General features: G+C 52.5%; 7 protein-coding genes across 7 annotated transcripts; 4 read left to right on the plus strand and 3 right to left on the minus strand.

Moving 5' to 3' along the window:
- Nucleotides 1-4225: 4225 nt before the first annotated feature.
- Z519_00867 (uncharacterized protein) lies at nt 4226-5074 on the plus strand (the record flags this gene model as incomplete). Its single annotated transcript, XM_016758624.1, has 1 exon — nt 4226-5074. The coding sequence occupies one exon, from the start codon at nt 4226-4228 to the stop codon at nt 5072-5074; it is 849 nt and encodes a 282-aa protein (XP_016625873.1).
- A 687-nt stretch (nt 5075-5761) lies between these two features.
- On the minus strand, nt 5762-6574 carry Z519_00868 (uncharacterized protein; the record flags this gene model as incomplete). The annotated part of the gene is made up of 2 exons (XM_016758625.1): nt 5762-6466; nt 6515-6574. The coding sequence occupies 2 exons, from the start codon at nt 6572-6574 to the stop codon at nt 5762-5764; spliced, it is 765 nt and encodes a 254-aa protein (XP_016625874.1).
- An 812-nt stretch (nt 6575-7386) lies between these two features.
- Z519_00869 (uncharacterized protein) lies at nt 7387-8724 on the minus strand (the record flags this gene model as incomplete). Its single annotated transcript, XM_016758626.1, has 1 exon — nt 7387-8724. The coding sequence occupies one exon, from the start codon at nt 8722-8724 to the stop codon at nt 7387-7389; it is 1338 nt and encodes a 445-aa protein (XP_016625875.1).
- A 3598-nt stretch (nt 8725-12322) lies between these two features.
- Z519_00870 (uncharacterized protein) lies at nt 12323-13791 on the plus strand (the record flags this gene model as incomplete). The annotated part of the gene is made up of 5 exons (XM_016758627.1): nt 12323-12401; nt 12484-12585; nt 12693-13116; nt 13195-13281; nt 13386-13791. The coding sequence occupies 5 exons, from the start codon at nt 12323-12325 to the stop codon at nt 13789-13791; spliced, it is 1098 nt and encodes a 365-aa protein (XP_016625876.1).
- Nucleotides 13792-16452: 2661 nt separating this feature from the next.
- Nucleotides 16453-17541, plus strand: Z519_00871 (uncharacterized protein; the record flags this gene model as incomplete). The annotated part of the gene is made up of 3 exons (XM_016758628.1): nt 16453-16691; nt 16896-17016; nt 17197-17541. 3 exons carry the CDS (start codon nt 16453-16455, stop codon nt 17539-17541), a joined length of 705 nt encoding a protein of 234 aa, XP_016625877.1.
- A 457-nt stretch (nt 17542-17998) lies between these two features.
- On the minus strand, nt 17999-19876 carry Z519_00872 (uncharacterized protein; the record flags this gene model as incomplete). The annotated part of the gene is made up of 1 exon (XM_016758629.1): nt 17999-19876. One exon carries the CDS (start codon nt 19874-19876, stop codon nt 17999-18001), a length of 1878 nt encoding a protein of 625 aa, XP_016625878.1.
- An 819-nt stretch (nt 19877-20695) lies between these two features.
- On the plus strand, nt 20696-21520 carry Z519_00873 (uncharacterized protein; the record flags this gene model as incomplete). Its single annotated transcript, XM_016758630.1, has 3 exons — nt 20696-20813; nt 20871-21002; nt 21057-21520. 3 exons carry the CDS (start codon nt 20696-20698, stop codon nt 21518-21520), a joined length of 714 nt encoding a protein of 237 aa, XP_016625879.1.
- Between the last annotated feature and the right edge of the window lie 21 nt (nt 21521-21541).

Here is a 21541-nt window from a genome sequence, read left to right on the forward strand (position 1 = left end):
CGGGACCCTCAGAATATAGACACTCAAAAGCGGTAATGAAATTTGTCCTTGTTGAACTGAGGGGGCCCATAAAAGGTTGGTTGATTAAGAAATCTCTCTGGAGTGAAAAGGCGGGTTCAAATAGGCCACAGCTTGGCGTGCCAAGACTGTTTACCATAAGCCTAATTAGGCTAGTGCATCACCCCTCATGGTTTATTTCCCCTCCGCAAATTCCATTCCAACATGTCTATGAGTTTGTCAATCAACTATCGGACACGTCGCAATATTGGGCCCATTGCACGAACGTTGTCTTCGCTAATCTACCCCATTTGGCACCGTGCTAGAGCTCCCGTTTCGGGTGCTTTCATCCCTTGGATGCTCCAACTCCAACAAGCTGGTCAGCAGAAGTTGCCAAATGCTCTGCTCCTAAGGCACTCATGGCTTGCCGCATTGCGCGCTGAGCTTCTCATCATCCCTGCGAGAGGTCAATCGTGGCCTGAAAGCCAATATCTGCCCCCGTGCCGCGTTCAAGGGTAGACACTGAAATCCTTGGCCATCCAGGCCCATCTCAGGCTTACGTTCTCTAAGTTCTCGCGATTAATGAAGTTCTAAACTTCATCTCTCATCCGGAAAACATCAGTCGCCCCCAAGTGTGTTCTCGGACATTTGGTGAAGCTTCGGCCGTGGAATAACATATCAGCCTCAACTCATCGACGGAGAGATCACTGTTGTCTACTGGAATGACCAATCCTCTGCCGATATCCATATTCCAGTACATAGGCGCCCATCCCAATTATCGCGCACAGTATCCGTCTCCATCATGAGGATTGCAGCGTCCCGGTTGCTCTGAGGCAAGGTGCCGCCCTTCCAGCAAGGCGTGTTATCCCAATTCTCGGCAAATTTTCACAATCTGAGGGCTTTCCAAGATGCTTAGAGATGGGTGAGATGTCTCCTTCTGGAACACAAGTGCGGATGAGATGCATCTCTGGCACTTCAACTGGGACGTATAGCAGCGCTTCGTGGAGCTTCATTTTCCCGTAGCAGCAGATTTTGACGCCGCGCATTGCCGTACCTGTACGGCTGTGGTCCAGAGGATCAGCGATCTCTCGTACTTGAGAACTGTTGTACATCCCAAAGTAGTCTATGATGTGCTGGAAGTCCGACAAAGTAATGTCCTCGTGAAGATCATTCGAGATCTCCTGCATTGCAACAACAGGGCCGCACCAACGGTGAGCTACTGGGTCTGTCCCGGATAACTTGATTGAGTTCTGGATACTGCGATTGATAGTAGAACCATCTATCGAGAAGGCTTCTCGCAAGCATAGGAAGCTTGAGTACCCCTCTTGAATCCCCAGACTGCCTCCCAGGAGCCTAGATTCCTACCACGTCTCGACATTCCGCTGAATGTAGGCAGTGCCAATGGGAGGATCGTCCGTTCCGAGGAGAGTATGAACGTCAATGGTCTCGTATTCCTCTTGCCATCCATCGTCTCCCCACCGAGAGAGCCTTGAGGCCACGCAACACGCAGGCAAGTAAGGGTTTGGCCTCCTTTTTGGGAAAGATGATTACACGCTCCTGAGCAGGACATGGCCGAGGAGCCTGGCTTGACATATCTTTGTGAAGAAGTCTGTGGCAGGCCGAGTCACTCTTTTGACATCTGCGAAAACAGTAATGACAAGCTTTTACATCGAGTACAAAGTTCGGCCGGCGATGTGTTGCACATTACGCAAGAGTCATAAGGATCGATTGCTCAGCGACTGAATTGGCTGGTCTGGTGATCGAGACTTGTCCATCCTTAGAGACCAGAATCGTCAGCTCAGACAGAGACAATCCATGTGATGAAGGACTTTTACATTATGCGGCGTCCTCTTCGAAGTGATTTTTGACGCTCTTCCACAGACTTCACCTCTCGTTCTTTCACGGCATCCTTTTCAAGGACGAACTTGGAAGGTTTGCCACGACGGTTGATTAGGGAATTTTAACTGGAGACTGCTCTATTGAGCCAATCTGGGACTCTAAGTTGATTGATTGGTTGAAAAGGAAGACAGGTTCTGTGAGAGAAGAGACTGCAGGTACCCTCCTCGCCGAGTCGCCCAGCAGGTGGAATAGATGCCAAGGTTGCCGCAGTGCCAAGAGATATATTGCCTAACCTGATCTGTACAAGCCCGGCCTCCCCCAGAACCGACCTTTCAGATGGCTCTTAACTCGAGAATCAGATGTTCTATAAGCTCTTCGAGTGCGATGCCAATTTTGCCAACTTCGAAAACGGCAATTCCAACACCGGATACCAGATGCCATGTCTTCCTCGAATGGACTTAAGGTGAGGTACCTCGGGACATACCCTGCTCGGGCGCGGATGATAGTATTTCCGCAAATGCTCAAAATACTACGAATCAGCAACCTCGCCATGAGAGTTTCCACTTTGGTGGCTTTCAGCCGCACCGAGACGGTCATCCCTCGCAACCCCAATCCTTGCTGCGGATTTTCAGACTTCCTTAACTGCATCAACTACCTGGTCCCAGCCTTTGGACGGCAACAGTAGGTCAAAAACACAATCAAGAAATTTGGAGCCCATGCTTTTATCGGAACCTGTAAGATCTGCCCACTGGTCCGTCTCTACGTCCGATTCACTTCCATCTCAATCTGAGTCTTTCCCCTCATCAGTCTCGGACAACGGGATCTGGGTGACCGGTATGGCTCTGTTTCCCAGTCAGATAAGACAAAATGTGCGCTGCCCAGACAACATGAGTGATGCCTTCATCGTATTTGTAGTCCGGAGCATATTTTGATATCGGATAATCCGTTCTGTCCTCAATGGTTCAGGATCATGAGATCTTGAGTGCGTATCCTTGGGAGGTCGCTCGGAGGTTTGAGGGTGGGAGTGTGACTCAAGGGTCAGTGGTGTGCACGTTCCCACCGATTCAGCCTCGTATGATGCAATTAGCCTTCGGGAGTGGCATTAGTGCCGTGTGGCCGACACCTCTGGACCAATAGCAGCCCTCATACATCAGCACCGCCCCAGCTAGCTGCATTAGCTCAAACTCTAAGGTTGCAGGCCACATCTCACCCCGCGCTTCCCATCAGACAAAAAGACGCTTATTCCCTCCAGCCTTGTCGCCTGAACTTCGTCCTCTTCCTCTACCTCTCGTAGCATCCTTCTCTCTTCTTGCTTGCCCTTTCAATCTAGCACTATACCTGAGTTCGCTCCGCACCTTTCTAACGAGTCCTCTCCTCCCTTTCCCCAGCCTACCACCTCATCACCTTAAGAAATTCAGCCAATTAAGCTCTCACCAAAGCTCACTTCACCCAGCCCCCTCTCAATGCCACCTTTCTCTGACGGTCGCATCTGAATCTGCAAAGACGTACTTGAGCGTACGGCAACGATCCGCCTCCTCATGTTACAGCACGAGATGACTTCTGGACCGGTTCCAGAAGTTGACTGGCTTCCAAGAATTGAACTCTTTGCAGAAGTTGAGCCGAGCTCCATCACCGCAGCAGTTGGGCCCATTGTATCAGGCAGTTGTGTTTTTACAGATTTTCTTTCTTCAGAATGGTATGGTGGTCAGACGGGATTTGGAAAGCTATGTATGATCGTAACTCAAACAGTCTCGAAGCAAGTCCGCCTAGCATTACTAACCATTCATTTAGGCATGCACATCTCATTTCTACACCGCAAATTCTCGGAACAATTGTCCCAAAAACTGTCCCCAAAAATTTCCCAAAAATTTGAAAACCAAAAATTTGAAGACGAACCACCAAGGCTCTTGTCGTCGGAAAGCACGGCTCCAAGCAACAGTCTTTTAACTGTTCTTGAGCTTCGCCGGTCAGTGCAGTCATTTCTACGGTATCACCGAGACACCGGAAGATTGCTGTCAGTACTGCCAATCATTGATGGACATACGGTTGCTGATAACTCCAACAGTGATATTCACCCTCTATCCTTAGTTAGGTGCTGCCGCCAATGCGCCGGACCTTCCAAACTAGGTGCCAACGGAGATGCAGATATCTCTCAGTTAGACTCTCTCCCCCCCCGGCACCTGGGCTATCACTATGACAGAGGAGACAGAGATCCAATGAATTGCCCTGAAGTTCCCTCACGCAATGCATGGGAGGAAAAAGTTGATTGTTCGAACTGTCCCAGAAATTTTCTTCCACATGGAGGCAGAGTGAAAGACAATTCGAGATTGACGACCTTCCCACTGCACTACATGGTGCGCCATCGAGCACGCAGTCGCAGCGTGGAACAATGGCGCCCCATCAATCCTCCTCTATGAGCCCCCACAAACTGCAAGGTCACGCCCGTACCGAAACGCAGGAACCACCACACATTTTCTACCCCCAAGGAGCGACGTGTCAGCCCTTGGAGACTGCATTACCACTACAACAATATCACGCTCAACAAGTACATCATCTACCCTGGGCCCTTGTGGCCCAAAGCCCGAGTATGCACATCACACAATCAACACCTCCTCTGTCCTTCGATTCATCACCCGACCAAAACTCCGAGATGGGAGGCTCGGCACTAGACTTTGACATTTTAAACAATCTCAGCTATTTGGACGACTTTGAAGGTAACAGCTACGGGAACTTCGACTACAACAGCTACGGCGGCTTCGAGTACGAGAGCTACGACGACTTGGTCTTGTTTCCAACAGACCAAAGTTTCATCCAACCGCCATTCACCAATGCTCATATGTTCCCAGCTCTTGACTCACTGTCGCCGCCAGACAGTCTTGTTCCTTTGCCTCAACATAAATATTGCTGCGCTGACTGCACAGAGTCCTTCGCACGCCGATGTGAACTCACGCGGCATGAATTCAAGCATACAAAACCATTTCAATGCCCGCAATGCCGCCGCCCCTTCGCCGAGAAGCGACGCTGCATTCAGCATGTTCAAGCAGTGCACGGCCTGGCGACGGAGAAGGACAAGGTCAAGTGTCATTTGTGCCAGTACGCCCGCGTCCGGCCGGACGCGGTGAAGAGACATATGAGGCTGAAGCATGGGGTTGGCGAGAAGTCCGATTGTTCGCCTTCCACCATAGGATCAGGAGAGCAATCTGGTGCAGAGGATCGACCGCGGAAGGGGAGGAAGTGAAGGGAGGTTTGAAGAGAAAATGAATGGCATGGTAGCAGTGCTGACGTTATTTTTTTCTCTCCTTTTTTTTGGGATCTCAGTCTTCATAAAATGGGCTAGGGGATTGCGACTGCTTCATGGGCGAAGGGTTGAATGTATTTTAGACACGAGTAGCCAGCATCTTGAATTTTAAGTGCCTTTATACCCTCTGCGTATCTGGACCGAGCGGCGCTTCTACAAGATTGCAGCTTGTATCGGGAGAGTGGACCTAAAAGCAGTCCTCAGACATGGCTGAAGGTCATTGAAGTGCCCTTACATCTTTGAAGGGGACAGAGATTCTGCCCAATATTTGCCGCGATGATTACAATACAAGGGACATGCTTATAGTTTTTTGAAGCAGAAAGACTACGCTAGCTGGCCCAACGACGTGTATATCGGGATAGGTACATAGGATGTTATGAAATTTAAAGCGTAGAGCAATACTTGTTCCCCGTCGCTTTTCAGCGAGAGTAACGCGGCCAAAGAGAAGCCCAATTTTCTGAATGTTTTCTGCTGATTTGGGCTAGCGATACCCGTTATAGGCGTGTCAACGTCGTGTGAATGAGTCAAACTAGTCATTTAAGTTGAGCACCGTCAAAGCACCCAATATTTTGCAGCGTCTTGTGCGCGGCGGTCGTGGTGTTAAGCGGACCAAAACTCGCAGGAAATTCACCATGGAAGCTGGGTGTCGTCATATCTCCACAGGCGCACCTCGTCGTCCACAGTTGCCCGGTCTATAATCTTCATCATGCCCTGAATACTCTCGGCGGGCTCGATCGTGCCGAGTCCGATTCTGCTTGCGAGCGGAGCGACAGTCTCGGTCGCCACGACGCCCGGGTGCATGGGGAAGGCGACGATGCCGTTCTTCTTCTCCTCGTACGCAAGATGCCGGATGAACATGTTCAGCGCGGCCTTCGAGATGGCGTACGCAGACGACTGGCCCGGCAGATCCTCCACCATGGCGAGCGAGCCGTACTGGGTGCTGATGGCCACAAACTTGGGCGTCCCGCCCTGCCGGGCCGACTCTAGCATGAGCGGCCGCAGGGCCTTGAAGATGGCGATGTTATTGAGCAGGTTGACGTCGAGGAACTCTTGATACATGGACATCGGCGAGTCCGCGATGCTGGTCTCGTGGTGGATGATGCCCGCGTTCGCAACCACGACGTCCACCTTGCCGGCGATCTTCTTGACCACCTCAGCCGCCTCTAGCGCTTCGTTGACCGATTCGGGCTGCTTGGTGATCTTCACAATGTGCACGTTGCCCTTGTCGGTCAGTGCTTGGAGTCGAGTTGCGCGCTCCGGGTCTCGAGATGTCGCGAAGACTATGGCCCCGGGGCGCTCCCTCAATTGGCGAACGAATTCATATCCGAGACCCTAAGTCGTCCCAATGTCACATCAGCGAGCAGATCACAGCTGCAAAACTGGTGGATCACAACTTGCCTGCGTCGTCCCCGTAACAAAGTAAACCGTCCGATTCGACATTTGTTCGAGCCTCGGGTCCAATCTCTTTTCTTGCAGGCGAGAATGAGTGGACGAAGAGAGCGAGAAAGACTGAGAAGGTGAGGAGAACTTACCTTTCTTTCTCCCCTCGAGAAAGGAGACGTAGGCGGAGGAGTGATTAGCTGATGGATAACCTACTCGATCAACCAGTATTTACCCCCTTCCATCAACTAACTCGACCAAGATATATCCCCCCAGACCCCTGGTATGCCCCATACCCCGCTTTTCGCTCTCAGGGATCGTTCAAAGTCCCCCGCAATCACCGAGGTGGTGGAGGCATGGAGGAAAAGATGTCCCCGCCCCTCTGGGTCCGAGGTGCTTCCGTCCGCCAAAGAGGAACCAGAAACTGCAAGGGAGGAACGTAGCCTTGAGAGTGGCGCCTATGATATGTGGTCGCTGAGGCGAACGATGGTTCCTTGGCGCTGTCAGTGTGTTCCTCGTCTAACTAGCCATCGACACCGGCATCGGAGAGGGATTCATCCGATCTTTCGTTGAAATGACCAGAATACCAGCGAATCAAAGAGGGACAGAGACAGCTTCAGGGAAGATTCCAGGAAATTCAGGAGAACAGCGTCAATTTGGACTATTTTCTCCAGACCCGCTCAAAGTGGGTGTCATCGTTATCTCCCAACAACGCCAGATTTCGAAGTCAAAAACACCATGAACGTCACGAAGACGTTGTGTCAACTACCTAAAAAAGCAGTACCCCGATTACAATTTTCCCCAACTATGCATCATACCAAATCTTTTCATAAATCCATCACAATGAATTCTACCTGCCGACACGCATGCACTTAGGCGATTTCAATCAGACCAGGTCCGAACTTGGTCGCGGCGGCAACATCAGCGACGCTGGCGAATGGGCCGGATCCCTCGACAACGGCAGCAATGGTCAATCCAAACATCTCGTTCTTGGTGAAAGGCAGGTTTGCGGAGAAGGTGACGGTGCTGCCGCTGACTGTGGCTTGGGTGATTGGCTCGACGACAGGCACATTCTGTTGGTTGATGTACACCAAGCTCAGGCCTTGGTAGTTGTTGGCGTACTGGGAGTATGAACCGGTGGCGGAGAAGGAGAACTGCAGTGTCTGGTCTTGGGGCTGGATGTTCTGGGTCAAGACGTTCAGGGCACCGAAGATGGGAAGGTTGATGGTGTTGCTGTTAGGGCAGGAGCCTTGGACAACGAAGCCTTGGTTCAAGGCGGAGAAGGCAAACTCGCGGGTAGAGGCGGTCAAGAAGGGAGCGCCGCTAGGGATGAGACCAAGCAAGTTGCGATAGAAGCCATTCTGCTCACCCTCTTGACTCATGACGGCACCGACACCGCGGATGAGACCGTTGTCACCGTTTTGGCCGAAGTGTGTTTGGACATCGCCAAGGGTGCCCAAGACGACGTCAGTGAACGTCTTGGCAAGCCCGATGGCGCTCTTGAAGTCAGAGACCGGGGCGACATATTTGCAGGGTTGGATGGGGCCGGCGTTGAAGTGAGCGAGGGCGCCATTGGCGTTCAAAAGGTGCAGCTCCTCTTGGGCTTGGACGGCCGTAATGGCGTCAATGACGGTTTGTCGCTGGGACTCGTCCTGGAACTGGTAACCCGCAACGTTGTGGGTCACATTGTAGAGGAGCTCAGTGAAGAAGGCGACCTCCCAGAGCTCGTTGAAGGCAATGAGTCTCAGCGATGTGAGATCATCAGCGGCGGGAGCAGTTGGCGGCGGGGGTCCGTTGGGCAAGAGACCATGGGCCTGCGCCTCAATGGCAGTGAGTTGATCAGACGGGTTCTGGATGTTAGGGAAGCCATTGGACAGAGGGAAGCTAAATGGGTTGCTGCTGCCGTCGCTGGAGCCGGAGCCGCCACCACCGTTGTGACCACCGTTGTAGCCGCCAGAATAGCTGGCCGGAGGGGCGCTGGTGGAATAAGAACCGCCGCCGTAGGTCGCTGATGGGGTATAGTAACCGTTGGCAGGTCCGCTGTACGAGGCGGAGGGGGCAGCACCATTGCTGTTCTGGTAGTTTTCGAGGTGGGACCCGCGGCCGCCAAACCAGATACCATTATCACGCTTCTCAACGTCGACAGGGACGGCCGAAACGAGCGAGGCAAGGGCCAAGGAGCCGAGGACTGGTGCCAGCTTGGAATACATTATGAATATGATGCGATTTGGTAGTGAACGTGTATTCAACGATAGGAAAGAGGAAGAATTATGGTGAAGATGCGAATGCTTGTATAAGCGAAAGAATGTGTTGAAAAGAAGGAAGCCGAGTTGTTAATGTAGTAAAGAATGAAGCGTTGTTGTATGAGTGAGACCTAGCACCAAGCGAGAGCCACAGCTGAATATATAGACGACGTGCGTCAGAAGGGAGTGGGAAGGGACTACTCGGTATACGGACCACCGTGTGACAACCCAGCATTCGCCGTATCTGGGGGCTAAGTTAAGCAACCGGCGAGGCAAAGCTTGAGCTGCAAGCTAAGACGTGCCACATAGCGCAGAAAGAGATTGGCCATTGCTGACGAGGTTGGGTCCCGGGCGGCGCTGCGGTGATTTGGTGCTCGATATCTCATCCTCGACGGTATTGTGCTCACCGACCACATGGCCTCCATTTGGAATCGCTCTGTTACCCGCAGCCCAGTTATACTGCAAGGAGGAGGAAGAAAAAGAAAGGAGGATTCATCTCTTGCCAGACAAATTTTCCATTCCCACGTCACACGGCAGTTCCGGCACATCCTCAATCTCGTTGCGGGCAGCGAAACCGCGTGGAAATGGCAAGGACCTACCTGTACCAGGTGCTGTCAGCGGGGGGCGTTCGCAGCTAGACTGCACAGGTGCGAACTACGGTGCGATCCAGGGACAAAGCAAATACCGCAAGAAGACCAAATCTGGAGTGTGTAACCTGTGCCATGGGGAGCAGCAACCGGCTCGGGAAATTTTTCTTCATGGTGCAGACGGTCAGCGCTTGCGCAGATCGGGCTATGGCGGTGATTGCGATAGACGAGATAGGCTTAGTGCTGATGAACCTCGATCTGAGAGTTTGGTGGTGATGAGGATGACAAAGGGTCGCGCTGAAAATAGGGAGCGAGGTCTGCGTTGGCGGGCGGCTGAGCTGCGCACAGAGTCCCTTTGGATAAACGAGGTGCGAATCAGCCAATCATCGCAGAGGTCAAGAGAAACCACACTAAAAAAGGCTTGACCAGTGCAAGCAGCCTCGGCATCAAAGCTTGGCCCAGACTGGCCTTGTAATTGGGTCGCTGGAAGAGAGGGGCTCCACGAGCTCTATTTTTATCCCTAGTATTAATAACAGTAGCCGCAGCACACTGACCTCATTCCTTGGTACTCACCAAGTCACCTCCACCGCCAGCATTAGGTTGTGACCCTCTGGATCCAGCCTAGTGCTGTGGCTCATACGGAGTATTACAGCACCCCCGTCCTATTCTCTACTCCAGGATCATACACAACCCTTGCCCATCAGACCAAAGAATCCGCCTTCTCGCTCCGAAGTTTTCGAAATTGAGATCGCCGTCATTTTGGCTTCTCGCCTCTCCTACCAAAGCGGTAATAGCTTCTATCCCCATATTACATTAACAGGGACTTTGTTCAGCTGGTTTTATGCTTCCCCGCAAACAGACAAGAAAACCACGCAAAAGCTTAACTGTGACTCGGCTAGAGAGCGAAGTCACATCAAGGCCTTCCACGCCTATTCTACCCTACTGGCAAGCTTTCCAGCCTTCCAGTCATGCAACCGAGTGTGAATGGGCTCGGTATTCGCTGGCAAGAACGCTATACTGAATACAGAGACCTTTATTGCCATCGGGCTTACTCCCACATTGGCGACTAGTAACTATTGCTGATTTTCTACGGCGAAACCCCCCAAAAGTCCGCGTTCGTGGATAACGTCCGCATGGATGCCACCAGGAACCCGTCGTGAGGACCACGTGTCCCCATTGGGCTGTTCATCGGTCCCCCAAAGGAAGGAGTAATTAATTCTTACCCGAGTTCATATTCCCTTCGCAGCCGACGTGATTTCACTCTCCTGCGCTCATGCTTTCTGTTCGAGCTTTGGACAATGATCGCGAAGATCTCGTTCTTGACATGGCTTTTTTCGAATATGGGAAGGAGCAATCTCCATGCGGAGGGCCTTGCGTGGTCTCCCCTCAAAATCTATTCCCGGGGTTAGACGCCTTGCATGAACTCATCTGCCAACGAAGATCCATGAGATTAATGTCTCGGAGTGTTAGCACAAACAATGGAAGATTTGCAAAATTTTTCTAGACGGCGTCGGAACAATATGCGCAGACATGTCCTATCCCCTTCATGGCTCTCACGAAAACAACTCCGGGGACCGATGCTCCTTCGTCATCTCCACGGCCAGGTAAGCGTACCGGTCGTTGGCAACAGATGAAGAAACAAGAATAGAAACAGAGACTACAACCATACTGCCAAACTGCAGCCTTGCGGCCAAGTTGGTCTCCGACCGTGTGCAGTGGTGTTTATCCTCCGATCCTTGAAGCGAACAGGAGATCCGGAGCCACAGAAGAGGGAACGGGTTTGCCAAGGTTACGCACGTCCATTCCCCCTGGCCAAACCTTCTGTTTGTATTTGGTGCCCTGCAACCGAGACCAGATGGACAGCTGAACACACAGCCACGTTCTGTTTCCTGCACTGTGATGGGGGGCTAAAAAATTCTCTGTTTGAACTCGGAGAGCTCGTGGGGTCGAGGCCGTCGTGGCACTTGGTCGCTTGAGAGTTCCTTCACTGCCAACAATGCAAGTGATGGCGAAGACTTAGCTACTTGTCAATATTCCCTATGGTGATGGAGCAATCTGCAACAAAGCGGTCCCTTTCCGGCGTGTATCCTCTATGCTCTGTTAGAAGAGTGTCATTCTCTAAATGTTGGGATCACTGGGATACAGGGGATTGCTAATTCGATCTGCAGGAATCTGCGCACCAATGATTCTGAGCGGAACTCTGACGTTCACGTCCAAGAATATTCTTCGACCCTAGGTGGAATACCCCTTGATGGCCCAACAACAACCTGCTCGTGCGTTGCATGGTGATCTAAATACGTGGGAGATGTGAGGATTTGTGGAGGCATTCGAGGTCTGACCATCGCCAGTGCGACCGCTTTCACACCCAGAAAGCAAACGAACGCTAAAGTAAGTTTCCAGATCGGCGTAGTTGACCATGGAGATTCTTCAACAAATGACTCTTGCCACCCAATCCTCGTGCGACCCTTCGAGACAAATGGAAGAGCCAGCATCCAACCGTTGTTCCGCGTTCCTTAACGCCGCAGCATGTATGTGATCGCGTTGGCGACTATCGACAATCAGCCACTTTGTGACTTTGATATGATACAACAGGCAGCTCGTATTACGACCTGTCCCATTCTGGGATGTTTAGGGCAGTAACCTCCCTTGCGGAGTCGTCTGGACTCTGACTGCTGCAGAATACATGTACTCAGCAATATCTCCCCGTTACCGAGGCTATTAGCTAGTCCTGGATGATGGACTTAGGTATATATGTAAGCAATTGGAGAGTACATCTCCAACCATCGATCACCATAGGCCACATGGCCAGTATCAGGACGGAGTACGCCCCGACCCCGCATTGAGCAATATTTGGACTGGATGGCATCATTCTGGCTGCTTTGTTTATCTTTGCAACCTGAGAGGAATACTCGTTGCGAAGCGCCCTGGGTCCCTTTCGTACCTTGACATAACATAGGCAAGAGCAGGCTATTTCAAAAATGGCAACTGAGACCATAACGCGCCCAGCATTTCTGTCCTTGCCGAAATGGAACCAGGTTCCGGAAACAAAACATGATCGTATGCTCTCCCCTAGTCACGTCAGCTTGGCTTCCCGCCCAACATTCAATGGCACACTAATGAAAGGGTCTCGCCAATACAGTGGACTGGGCCGACTTGGTAACACTAGACCTCAGCAAGTTTGATCAACCGGGGGGCAAACAGGAGTTGGCAGCTCAGCTCTTCGATGCTGTGAACAGAATAGGTGAGCCCGCGTCCCCAACGTCAGGAGTCATCGAGGTGGAGGAAACTGCGAAGCAAGCAGGGAAGAAAGAAGGCTCATCATCGTCGATCAAATATTTGATTGAACAGGGTTCTTCTACATCATCAACTTTGGCCTCACGCAGGAAGAGGTCGACCGACAGTTCAGCCTGTGCAGACAGGTCTTCAACCTCCCCACCGAAGAAAAGCTCAAGTATCGCGCCGATCTCGAGAACGGGGGCTACAACGGCTACAAACCTCTCGGCATCCGCGAGATCAAGAATGGCGTGAAGGACAATACGGAAATCTACAACATCCCCAAATTCACCCCCCAGTACGAACGCGAGCACCCGGCCATCATCCGCGAACACTGGGACGAGATCCAGTACTTTGCCAAACACATCCATTTCCAGATTGTGAGGAAGTTGCTTGTACTTTTTGCGCTGGTGCTGGAGTTGCCCGAGGATTACTTTTTGAAAATCCATCGATACGAGGAGCAGAAAAGTGATTGCCACTTCCGATATATGAAATATCAGTGCGTTCCCAACCTTTTACTGTCATTGGCTGACTGATCATGTGTAACTGACCTGGGACGTTTTCTTCATTTTGACAGTCGTCGGTCGCCGGAGGTGAATAAGCAACTCGATAATGTGTGGGTAAAGGGCCATACGGACTTTGGAAGTTTAACCCTGCTCTTCAGGTAAGCCGCGAGGATGAGGCGCGATTCTCCCTTCCTGGGGCATGGCCCCAAGACCTGTATGTGAATCACTGATGTCCACGACTAACATTCCGTGTGAAATAAAGACAACCCGTCGCAGCGCTCCAGGTCCGCACGCCCGAGGGCGAATGGAAATACGTGAAGCCCTACCCAGAGAGCATCACGGTCAACATCGCCGACGTGCTCCAGTTCCTCACCAACGGTTTCTTGAAATCCAGCATCCACCGCGTCGTGGCCCCGCCACCGGACCAAGCCGACGTCGACCGTCACGGCGTCTTGTACTTCGTCAGACCCGAGGATGACACCGAGTTGGTCCCGATCAAGGGCAGTCCCGTACTGGAGAGGCTCGGGTACGACAAGGTTTTGGATCCAGCGACCGTGGGGTTGACGGCCGGAGAGTGGGTGAAGGCGCGGGTCGCGAAGAATGTGAGCCGCGTGGGCAAGGAGGAGGAGAGTATTATCAAAGGGGTCAAGGCTAGGTACTATGACTGAGGGAGAATGACACTTGTGGGGCGGAATATATATCTGTCTACGGTGTATAGTGTCTGGAGGTTGTGCGTTGTGCACGTGGAGCTGACTATAAAATCACCGGTCAAAGAATGACTGCCGTCGCTTGACACCTCAAACGTCAAGGAGGTGATGTGCACAGGCACGTAAAGGAGAACTTAATTCGCAGAAATCCACGGGCCCATGACAAAAGCCCATCTATACATGATGCACACTGTCTTCCAGGATGACAAGACTTTTCTCAACACGCACAAAACTACCTGCTAAACGACTGTGGGCCAAATGGGTGTCCAGTGTCCACTATTTAGGCTTGCATCTCATGAAATCGACATGTTTCTCGCTTACCTGGTGGGGGATTTTCGCTCACATATTAGATGGACGCACGGTTTCCTACCAAAATGGCAAAAGGGCCCAAGTGATCCAGGGAGAGCTTTGAGACATTCCCCCTTCCTGAACCGACCAGAGGATCAGCAGGACAACTCAAGATTTGAGTCGGATTGTGAGCGACAAAGTCAGCGGGCCGACTTCAGATAGCCGGCATTGTGTCGCCTCAGTGGATCTGGGGGATTGGCTGCCGCGCAGCAGGAAGACTCAGATCTGACGTGCATCCCGACCTCGTTCTGGCAAAAAGTCATCTTTTAATGCGTGGTCGAACAGCTTGGAGCACGACCAGCAACTCGGCTGATGGTTGGAATTGGGAAACAGGTCTCTCCCTCGCGCTCCGCCCGTAGTATGCACTGCGTTTCGCTCACACAGAAAAATGCAGTGAGACCTACCAACCGAATAGGTTCGAAAGATGGCTCATGGTCATGCGTCTTATCCACTTCGACCTTCTCATCCATATCAAATGATGTCTGGATTACTGACCAGCTCAGCGGCATGAGAAGCTTCTCCCTTCGAAGCTGGACTCCAATTAGGTCCGTCTTCGTCAATATGAGCCACCTTCTTTCCGCTGAGTGTCCGAGATAGTTTGAGGGACAAGTAGTAGACGGCACCGCAATTCCCATTGCTTGTGAACGAGGCGAGCTGAGGTAGGTAGGATTTGCGCAGCTTCTCAAGAAATCCTTCTGACGTGTTCTGCGGTCGCCGAATTGCATTAGTGGCTTCTGCGTGCCCAAACCGAACATGACGACTCTGAATGCGTATATATCGAATCCTCTGTGAAAACAGAGGTCTTTCCGACACGGTATTGCAGTCAGGATGATAAAGCGAGGGCATTTCGTTCACAAAGGTCAGCACCTTCTCGGCTTGGAGACTCTCCCGAACCCAGCCTCAGACATGAAGCTTGAGCAGAGAGAGAGTGACAGCGTCTTTGCCATGTTGAAGCAGGCATCCAGACTTGCCTTGCCCGAAATTGCAGCTTTAGGCGGACCTCGAAGATTGTATAGCACAGTCCATCACAAAGACGCTTCATCTAGTCCTGCCATACGGTATTTGAACCAGACACAAGCGTCAGGCTCGTCACAAACATAAGAAGGGCAGTGAGGACTTCTGAAAGTCGACAGGCTTTCTTTGTTCGGGAGCAGGGCTAGATGGTCCACTCTCAAATCGTCCTTGTGTTCAGATGCAGGGCGTTATTCAACTACGCTTCGATTCTAGAAAAATGGCCATCGCGACCTCTGTAAATTTGTCCCCTTCTGGCTGGATGGCTTCGGCCAGGGAGCTGGCGGTGAATGGTCCGACGTGGTTCTGAAATCTTGACTGAGATCTTGAATCAGATGCCGCTGGATATTCTGTATGGAATGATTTGAACTTCTCTTCTTGCTCGCGACCCTAGAGAGTCAGGACGGACGACGTTGAGGTTGGTGTTGTGGATGTCGATGAAGTCGTCGGTGTCAGCGCTTCGGCGGAACAAGAAGGTCGACAACGACGTCCCGAGTTTGGAAATGGTCATTGATCATTCCCCTGACTTTGTCTCGCTACTGGGCTTCCTCCCTCTTTAGTTCAACTGTAGTGCACCCAAACAAGATGTGGCCAGAGCTGACAGCAAAGAGCCCTCCACCATGGAATAGACCGAGTGGGAGATGTGAACCGGAGAATCTTACATGTATATTAACTCCCTCCTGGGTCTTTGTATAGTCGACAGGATGGTCCTAGCCTTATGTGGCCCTTTCGATACCCTCGCAACCGCCAGCAGCCATCAAGCCATGGGGGATCCGAACTCGTGTCTATACACAAGCAGTACCAGAAAGGAAGGACTTCCAAAGTTCCACTGCCTTTCGAAGGTTTTCGGAATTTCGCCATGCTCCAAGTTCTCATTGCGTAATAAACCGAAACGTCATTGGGAAACAAGACAATTAGCAGCAGTTGGGAGGCAACCTTTTTGAACTCTGTGGTCCCTTTGATCCGAGGTGGAAATGTATCTTTCTGTACGTATGTGTTCCTTGCCCATCTCTCCTGGACTTTCGATCCACTGTTCTAGATACACTTCTACAGAATCGCCACAGCGAGGTTGTGCCTCGGAAGCGACCATAGGAGCTTTTTCGTCGAGGCGAAAGCAGCTGGAGTTCGAAAGAAGCAGCACGAAAAGAAGGAGTATTGAGCGTGATATATTTGTTGCGCCACTTCGCACGCTCTGTCCAGTGCCATTAAAAATCCTTCCCCCTTGTTTGTCTCCGTGCACAGTGCCACGGAGCATAGATCATCATGTCGCGCCAGACCCCGGCCCCCGATATAACGCTCTTCTTCCTGGGCGCGTCGCGCGCCATCCGTATCGCCTGGCTCCTGGAGGAGCTCAACCTGCCGTACCGACTGGTGTCGTCGCCCCGGGCAGCGAACGGGCTCGCGCCCGAGGAATTCAAAGCCCAGATCCCAACGCGGCTGGGGAAGAGCCCGGTGATCAGGGACGGGGATTTGGTGGTCCAGGAGAGCGCGGCGATTGCTGAGTGAGTGTTTGATTGTTTCCATTCCTTTGGTCTGTATTCGTCATTCCCTTACTCCCTCTATCAAAGGATCAAATGTGATGGGCGAAAACCCACAGGCTGGAACAGCCGTATGACAATCTCTCAGCGGTGGGGGGTCGGATTGGGAGCAGGAAATTCATCTCATGAACGAATGAGTGACTGACTGATGGATCCGGGTTGGAGCAGATATGTCTGCGAAACATACGACCCTCGGGGCCGCCTCCTCCCGCACGAGCGCAAAGCACGGGCAAAAGTGAGAGAATGGATGGCCGCCGCCGAGGGGACCTTCATGATCCATGCTCTCGCGGTGGGTTTACCATTTTTCTTCTCCCTCTCGTTCTCCCTCTCCTCGACATCCAGGCACATCCATTCAAATCTCTCTCTCGTCCATCTTCCCTCACACGCATTGTATTCTCCAGCCCAAGTTGCAAATTGGAGTCTATTAACCGACACTCACACTTACGTTCGCCCGGTGCGATCGATACAGATCCTCTACGCACGGTGGCGCTTTCCCAAATCCGCCAATGCGTCCAAATACCTCGCGGAGATGGAGAAGGGGCTGGCGGCAAATGTGCAGAACGATCTCAACTGGCTCGAGGCCGAGCTGGCTGATGGGAGAGAATACCTCGTCAGCCGCGACGGCGATGGCGAAGGCGAAGACGACGGCGTCTCAGCGGCAGACATACTAATGGGCTTCAGCATCGAGTTCATCTTCGCGCGCAGGCTGGGCACTGACGGCGCCGACTGGCCGAACGTGCGGCGGTGGTTGCGCGGCATCATGCATCGAGGGGCGTATATTAGGGCGGTCGAGAGGACGGGGTATTCTCTCTAGGCAACGCACGTACACACGCGTACTCTTGTCTCGCACTCTCATTCGCATACTCGTCCGTACGCAGGGGATCAAGGGACGATGAGGAGGATGAGGGACGGAAGACTTCAAGGTGCAAGTAAAGTTCCCAGAAGGATGAGGACCTTGAGTAGGAGGAGAGCATCCCTCCCAATATTTCCACGTCAATGTTATTTGCAATCAACGAGGGTATCATAATCACACTCTTTGCAAAATTGGAATATTGGTAACCCTCAATACCCATCCATCATATGTATCTCTGATGCGCTGGCTTGCAGAAAGCGGCCGTCAAACCACTCAATAAACCCCGTTTCGGACTGCTAATTCGAATACTGATTGATTTTTCATCATCATCACCATAATACCTGCCCATTCAGCAGGTGCCCAGACATATCCCAAAAAAGCGTCTATCCATACCCATACCAGGTAAGACCAATCATACTCAAAAAGTCTCATTGACGTCGTACCCTTCCTGTACGTTATTCAACCCGGCGCCCGCCAGACTTCCATTCAAACCCATGCTCTGTCGCTTGGGCAGTTTTGATGTCCCACCGATGCTGGCTCGCTTAGTCGGACTCGGGATGCCAGAACCCACATCACTACTGCGCCCTCGGGCGAAGGTGGCTCTCCTCGGGGTGGGGGTGATTCCAGATTCGTTCTCATTGTGGTTGAGACCGTTCTCGCTCTCTTCGTCCATGGTGCCATCGTACCCGCTTCCGTAATTGCTAAGGCTACTCTTGGGCCGAACCCGGTCTGTGGATGCGTTGGGCGCAAAGTTTGCTCCCATGCCACTACCAAGCGGAGCTCGCGGAAAGCCAGAGACACTAGCTCGGCTTCCTGGACGGCTGTGTGACGGTGCGAAAGAGGACCGCGTCGATGCGAGCCCGCTTGTTCGCGAGGCTGGGCGAAGAGGAGGCGCGGCCATGTCGCCTCTTGTTGGGGAAGGGGGCCGTTGAGTCAAGGATGGTCGACTGGTCTTGGGTTTGGGTATCGAAAAATCGGTCCTTGTCGGAGACGGGGGCTGCTGATTCAATGAGGATCGACTTGCCTTCGTTCTGGGTACTGATGGCGTCTCTTGCACCTTCTCGGTGAACGAGTCGTTCCCGCTAATTGTGCTACCACCTGTCCTTTTTCGACTGCGGACGGTGACAGACGCAGGGATGTGATTGCCTAGCGCCGAACCACTTCTAGGCGAAGATCTAGGTGGAGTGCGCACAGGAGCTGGAAGCTTTGAACGGGCAGTCTGAACTCTCTCTTCCAGTGTCGCAATTTTGCCGCGGAGATTGCGAAGATGGATGATGGACGCCGATTGTGGCAGTCCTGAAGGTCGTTGAGCATTTCCAGGCCTTGACAGGCTCTGTCGGAATGATGATGAAGGTGCCGTTCGCGCTAGCGCTGGAATTGACGGACCGCGAGCATGACCGGCAGGTCTCGGGGCGGTTGATCCTGAAGTGGATGGGCGAGAAGTTGGGCCGTTGGCGGTCAGAGACTGTCGCGTTTTGGGGATTCCTGGCGTTACAAAAGGTTTGGAAACTTGAGTCGATTTCTCCGAGATTGGAGGGGATGGGGGAGTTGGTGTGTCTGACAGACCTGATGAAGAGCCTGCCTTTGTTGGAGGCGTGTCGAAGGTCGGCGAAGAAGCATTCGTAGTAGTGGGAGATAGGTCCGAGCGAGGAGAGGCAGACACGACAATGGGTTGCAAAGACAGATGCTTCTCTCGTCGGGCCAGTTGGTCCACCGCCTTCTGCAGCTTCTCTTTCGTAATGTCCGTCTCGATTTTGAGATCGGAGAATTCGTCGCGCAGCCTTTGCGCCTCAATTCGCAGGGATTCTCTTTCCTGCTCTCCGGACCGGAGCTCTTCCTCGAGCATTACGCTCCGTTCGATAGTTTGATTGTATTTCTGTTCCAGGTCTTCAAGGGAAGACTCGGTGTTCCGTTGCTTGCGCTCGTAGTCATCATTCGCGACTTCGATGTCGCGAAGGCGCAGATTGAGTTCCCGGTTTGTCTCCCGGAGTTCTCTAATCTCTTTTTGCAGCGCATTCTGAACATTGGAGGCTTCGGTCTTGGATTGCTTGTATTTGGTCTTCCATTCCTCGACCTCGTACTGGAGATTGGCTGCTCTCTCTTTCAATTGGCGCTCACGTTTCTCTGATGCGTCGATATCTCGCTCGAGTTCTGCTTCGAGGTCTTTGCTAGAGGCTTGGAAGTCTGCCAGTTCGGCCTCTAGCAGCTCATATTGTGCTTTGTAGTACTTGAGGGACTCTTCAAGAGAGGAGCTGGGGCCAGGGGGAGACGAGGGTATGGCGTCTTCGATCGCCATTTTCGGTGTTGATGGTGATTCGGCTGTCTGAATGTGGTCGCTTGATGTCGTTGATCTGGTCGATACTGTTGTATATGGAGGATGGGCGATTCGGTCGTCGTGGTGAGTCGTCTGAGGTTTGTTGGTGGCCTGTTTCTGATGTACCGATTGTTGCGACGCGGTCCGGAGGCGGTGAGGTCGGGGTTGGTCGGGTTGCTGTCGAGATTCCTGGCGGTCGCGGATGTCCAAGAGGCGATAGTGATGCTGCTGCTGCTGTGGTTAGTATTCGCTGGGCGAGCCTGCGCTGGGGTCGCGGTCCCAGCGAGAATGGGAGGAGGCGCAGTTTTGTTATATAAAAGTTGATTGAAGGGGCAGCGAGATCAACGCAGGCACGTCAAACGACAAACAACGGGTCACCAGGCGCTAGGCGCTGGGCGTCACTAGCCCGGGGGGTTGCGGTGGTTGGGGGGCGAGAGACCATTGGGCACGCCGCACCACTGGGCACCACTGGGCACCACTGGGGCGCCACTGCACGCGCACTGCACGTACACTGCACAAACCGCATACTGGCGGGTGGGTGGCGGCCCCTGTACTGGCAACAGCCGGGTGCCAAGAAAAAGCCAATCTGCAATCTCGTGCAGGCTTGTGTGGCTCGTGTTGTTCGTGTGCATGTAATTCTCCGATTAATTCATCTTCCTCTCTCTGCTTGAATTGTCGTACAAGTACCCGCTACCCTGTACCGACCTCGCCGAGTACATATCACACGGCGAACAAAAACTGCCCAGAAACCTGAGTGTCCATGATTTGATTGGTGGTATTTGACATTACCTCTTCCATCCAATGGTGCAAGAAATCTGTCATTGGGACCAAGTTCCAGCGGACCCTTACTCATATCCGCACGATGCCTCCCTATCTCCAGAAACCACCGCCCTCGTCATCATCGACATGCAGCGAGACTGTAAGATAGTTGTTCCACCGACTGTTTGACTCACGGCACTGACCCTCGCCACTGCAGTCTGCGAGCTGGGTGGCTATTTCGACTGTCAAGGCTACGATGTGGCAGACGCTCGTGCCATCATCCCCAACATTCAAGCCCTTCTCTCTACGGCCCGCAAGGCCTCGTTCCCTGTCTTTTTCACTAGGGAAGGTTCGACTCTAACGTAAACGCAGACATAGTCCTGGTCCGCTGAAACTGCTCCAGGTCACAGGCCAGACCTCTCCACGCTGTCGAGCCGGGAACGATTCCGATCTCGCAACAACCCAAGACGTCTGGGAATTGGAGACAGAGGTCCCTTGGGAAGGTTTCTGGTTCGTGGTGAACCTGGCCACGATGTCATCCCTGAACTAAGCCCGTTGCCCAATGAGGTCATTATCGATAAACCTGGGAGAGGTGCCTTTGCTCATACAGATTTTGAGCATCTCTTGCGCCTTCGTGGAATCCGAAATTTGATTTTGACCGGAGTAACCACAGACGTCTGCGTTTCCAGTACCATGCGGGAGGCGAATGACCGCGGCTTTGATTGCCTCATACTAGAAGACGCAACAGCTGCAGCCACATTGGGTTTGCGTCGATTTGCTCTGGAGTCCGTCAAGATGGAAGGGGGCGTCTTCGGTTCGGTGACACAGTCCAACAAAATCGTCGAAGCCATGAATTCTTGGGCCTGATTTCGAAGTTTGGTCCGTGAT

This window comes from Cladophialophora bantiana, assembly GCF_000835475.1.
Source record: "Cladophialophora bantiana CBS 173.52 unplaced genomic scaffold supercont1.1, whole genome shotgun sequence".
NCBI lineage: Eukaryota > Fungi > Ascomycota > Eurotiomycetes > Chaetothyriales > Herpotrichiellaceae > Cladophialophora > Cladophialophora bantiana.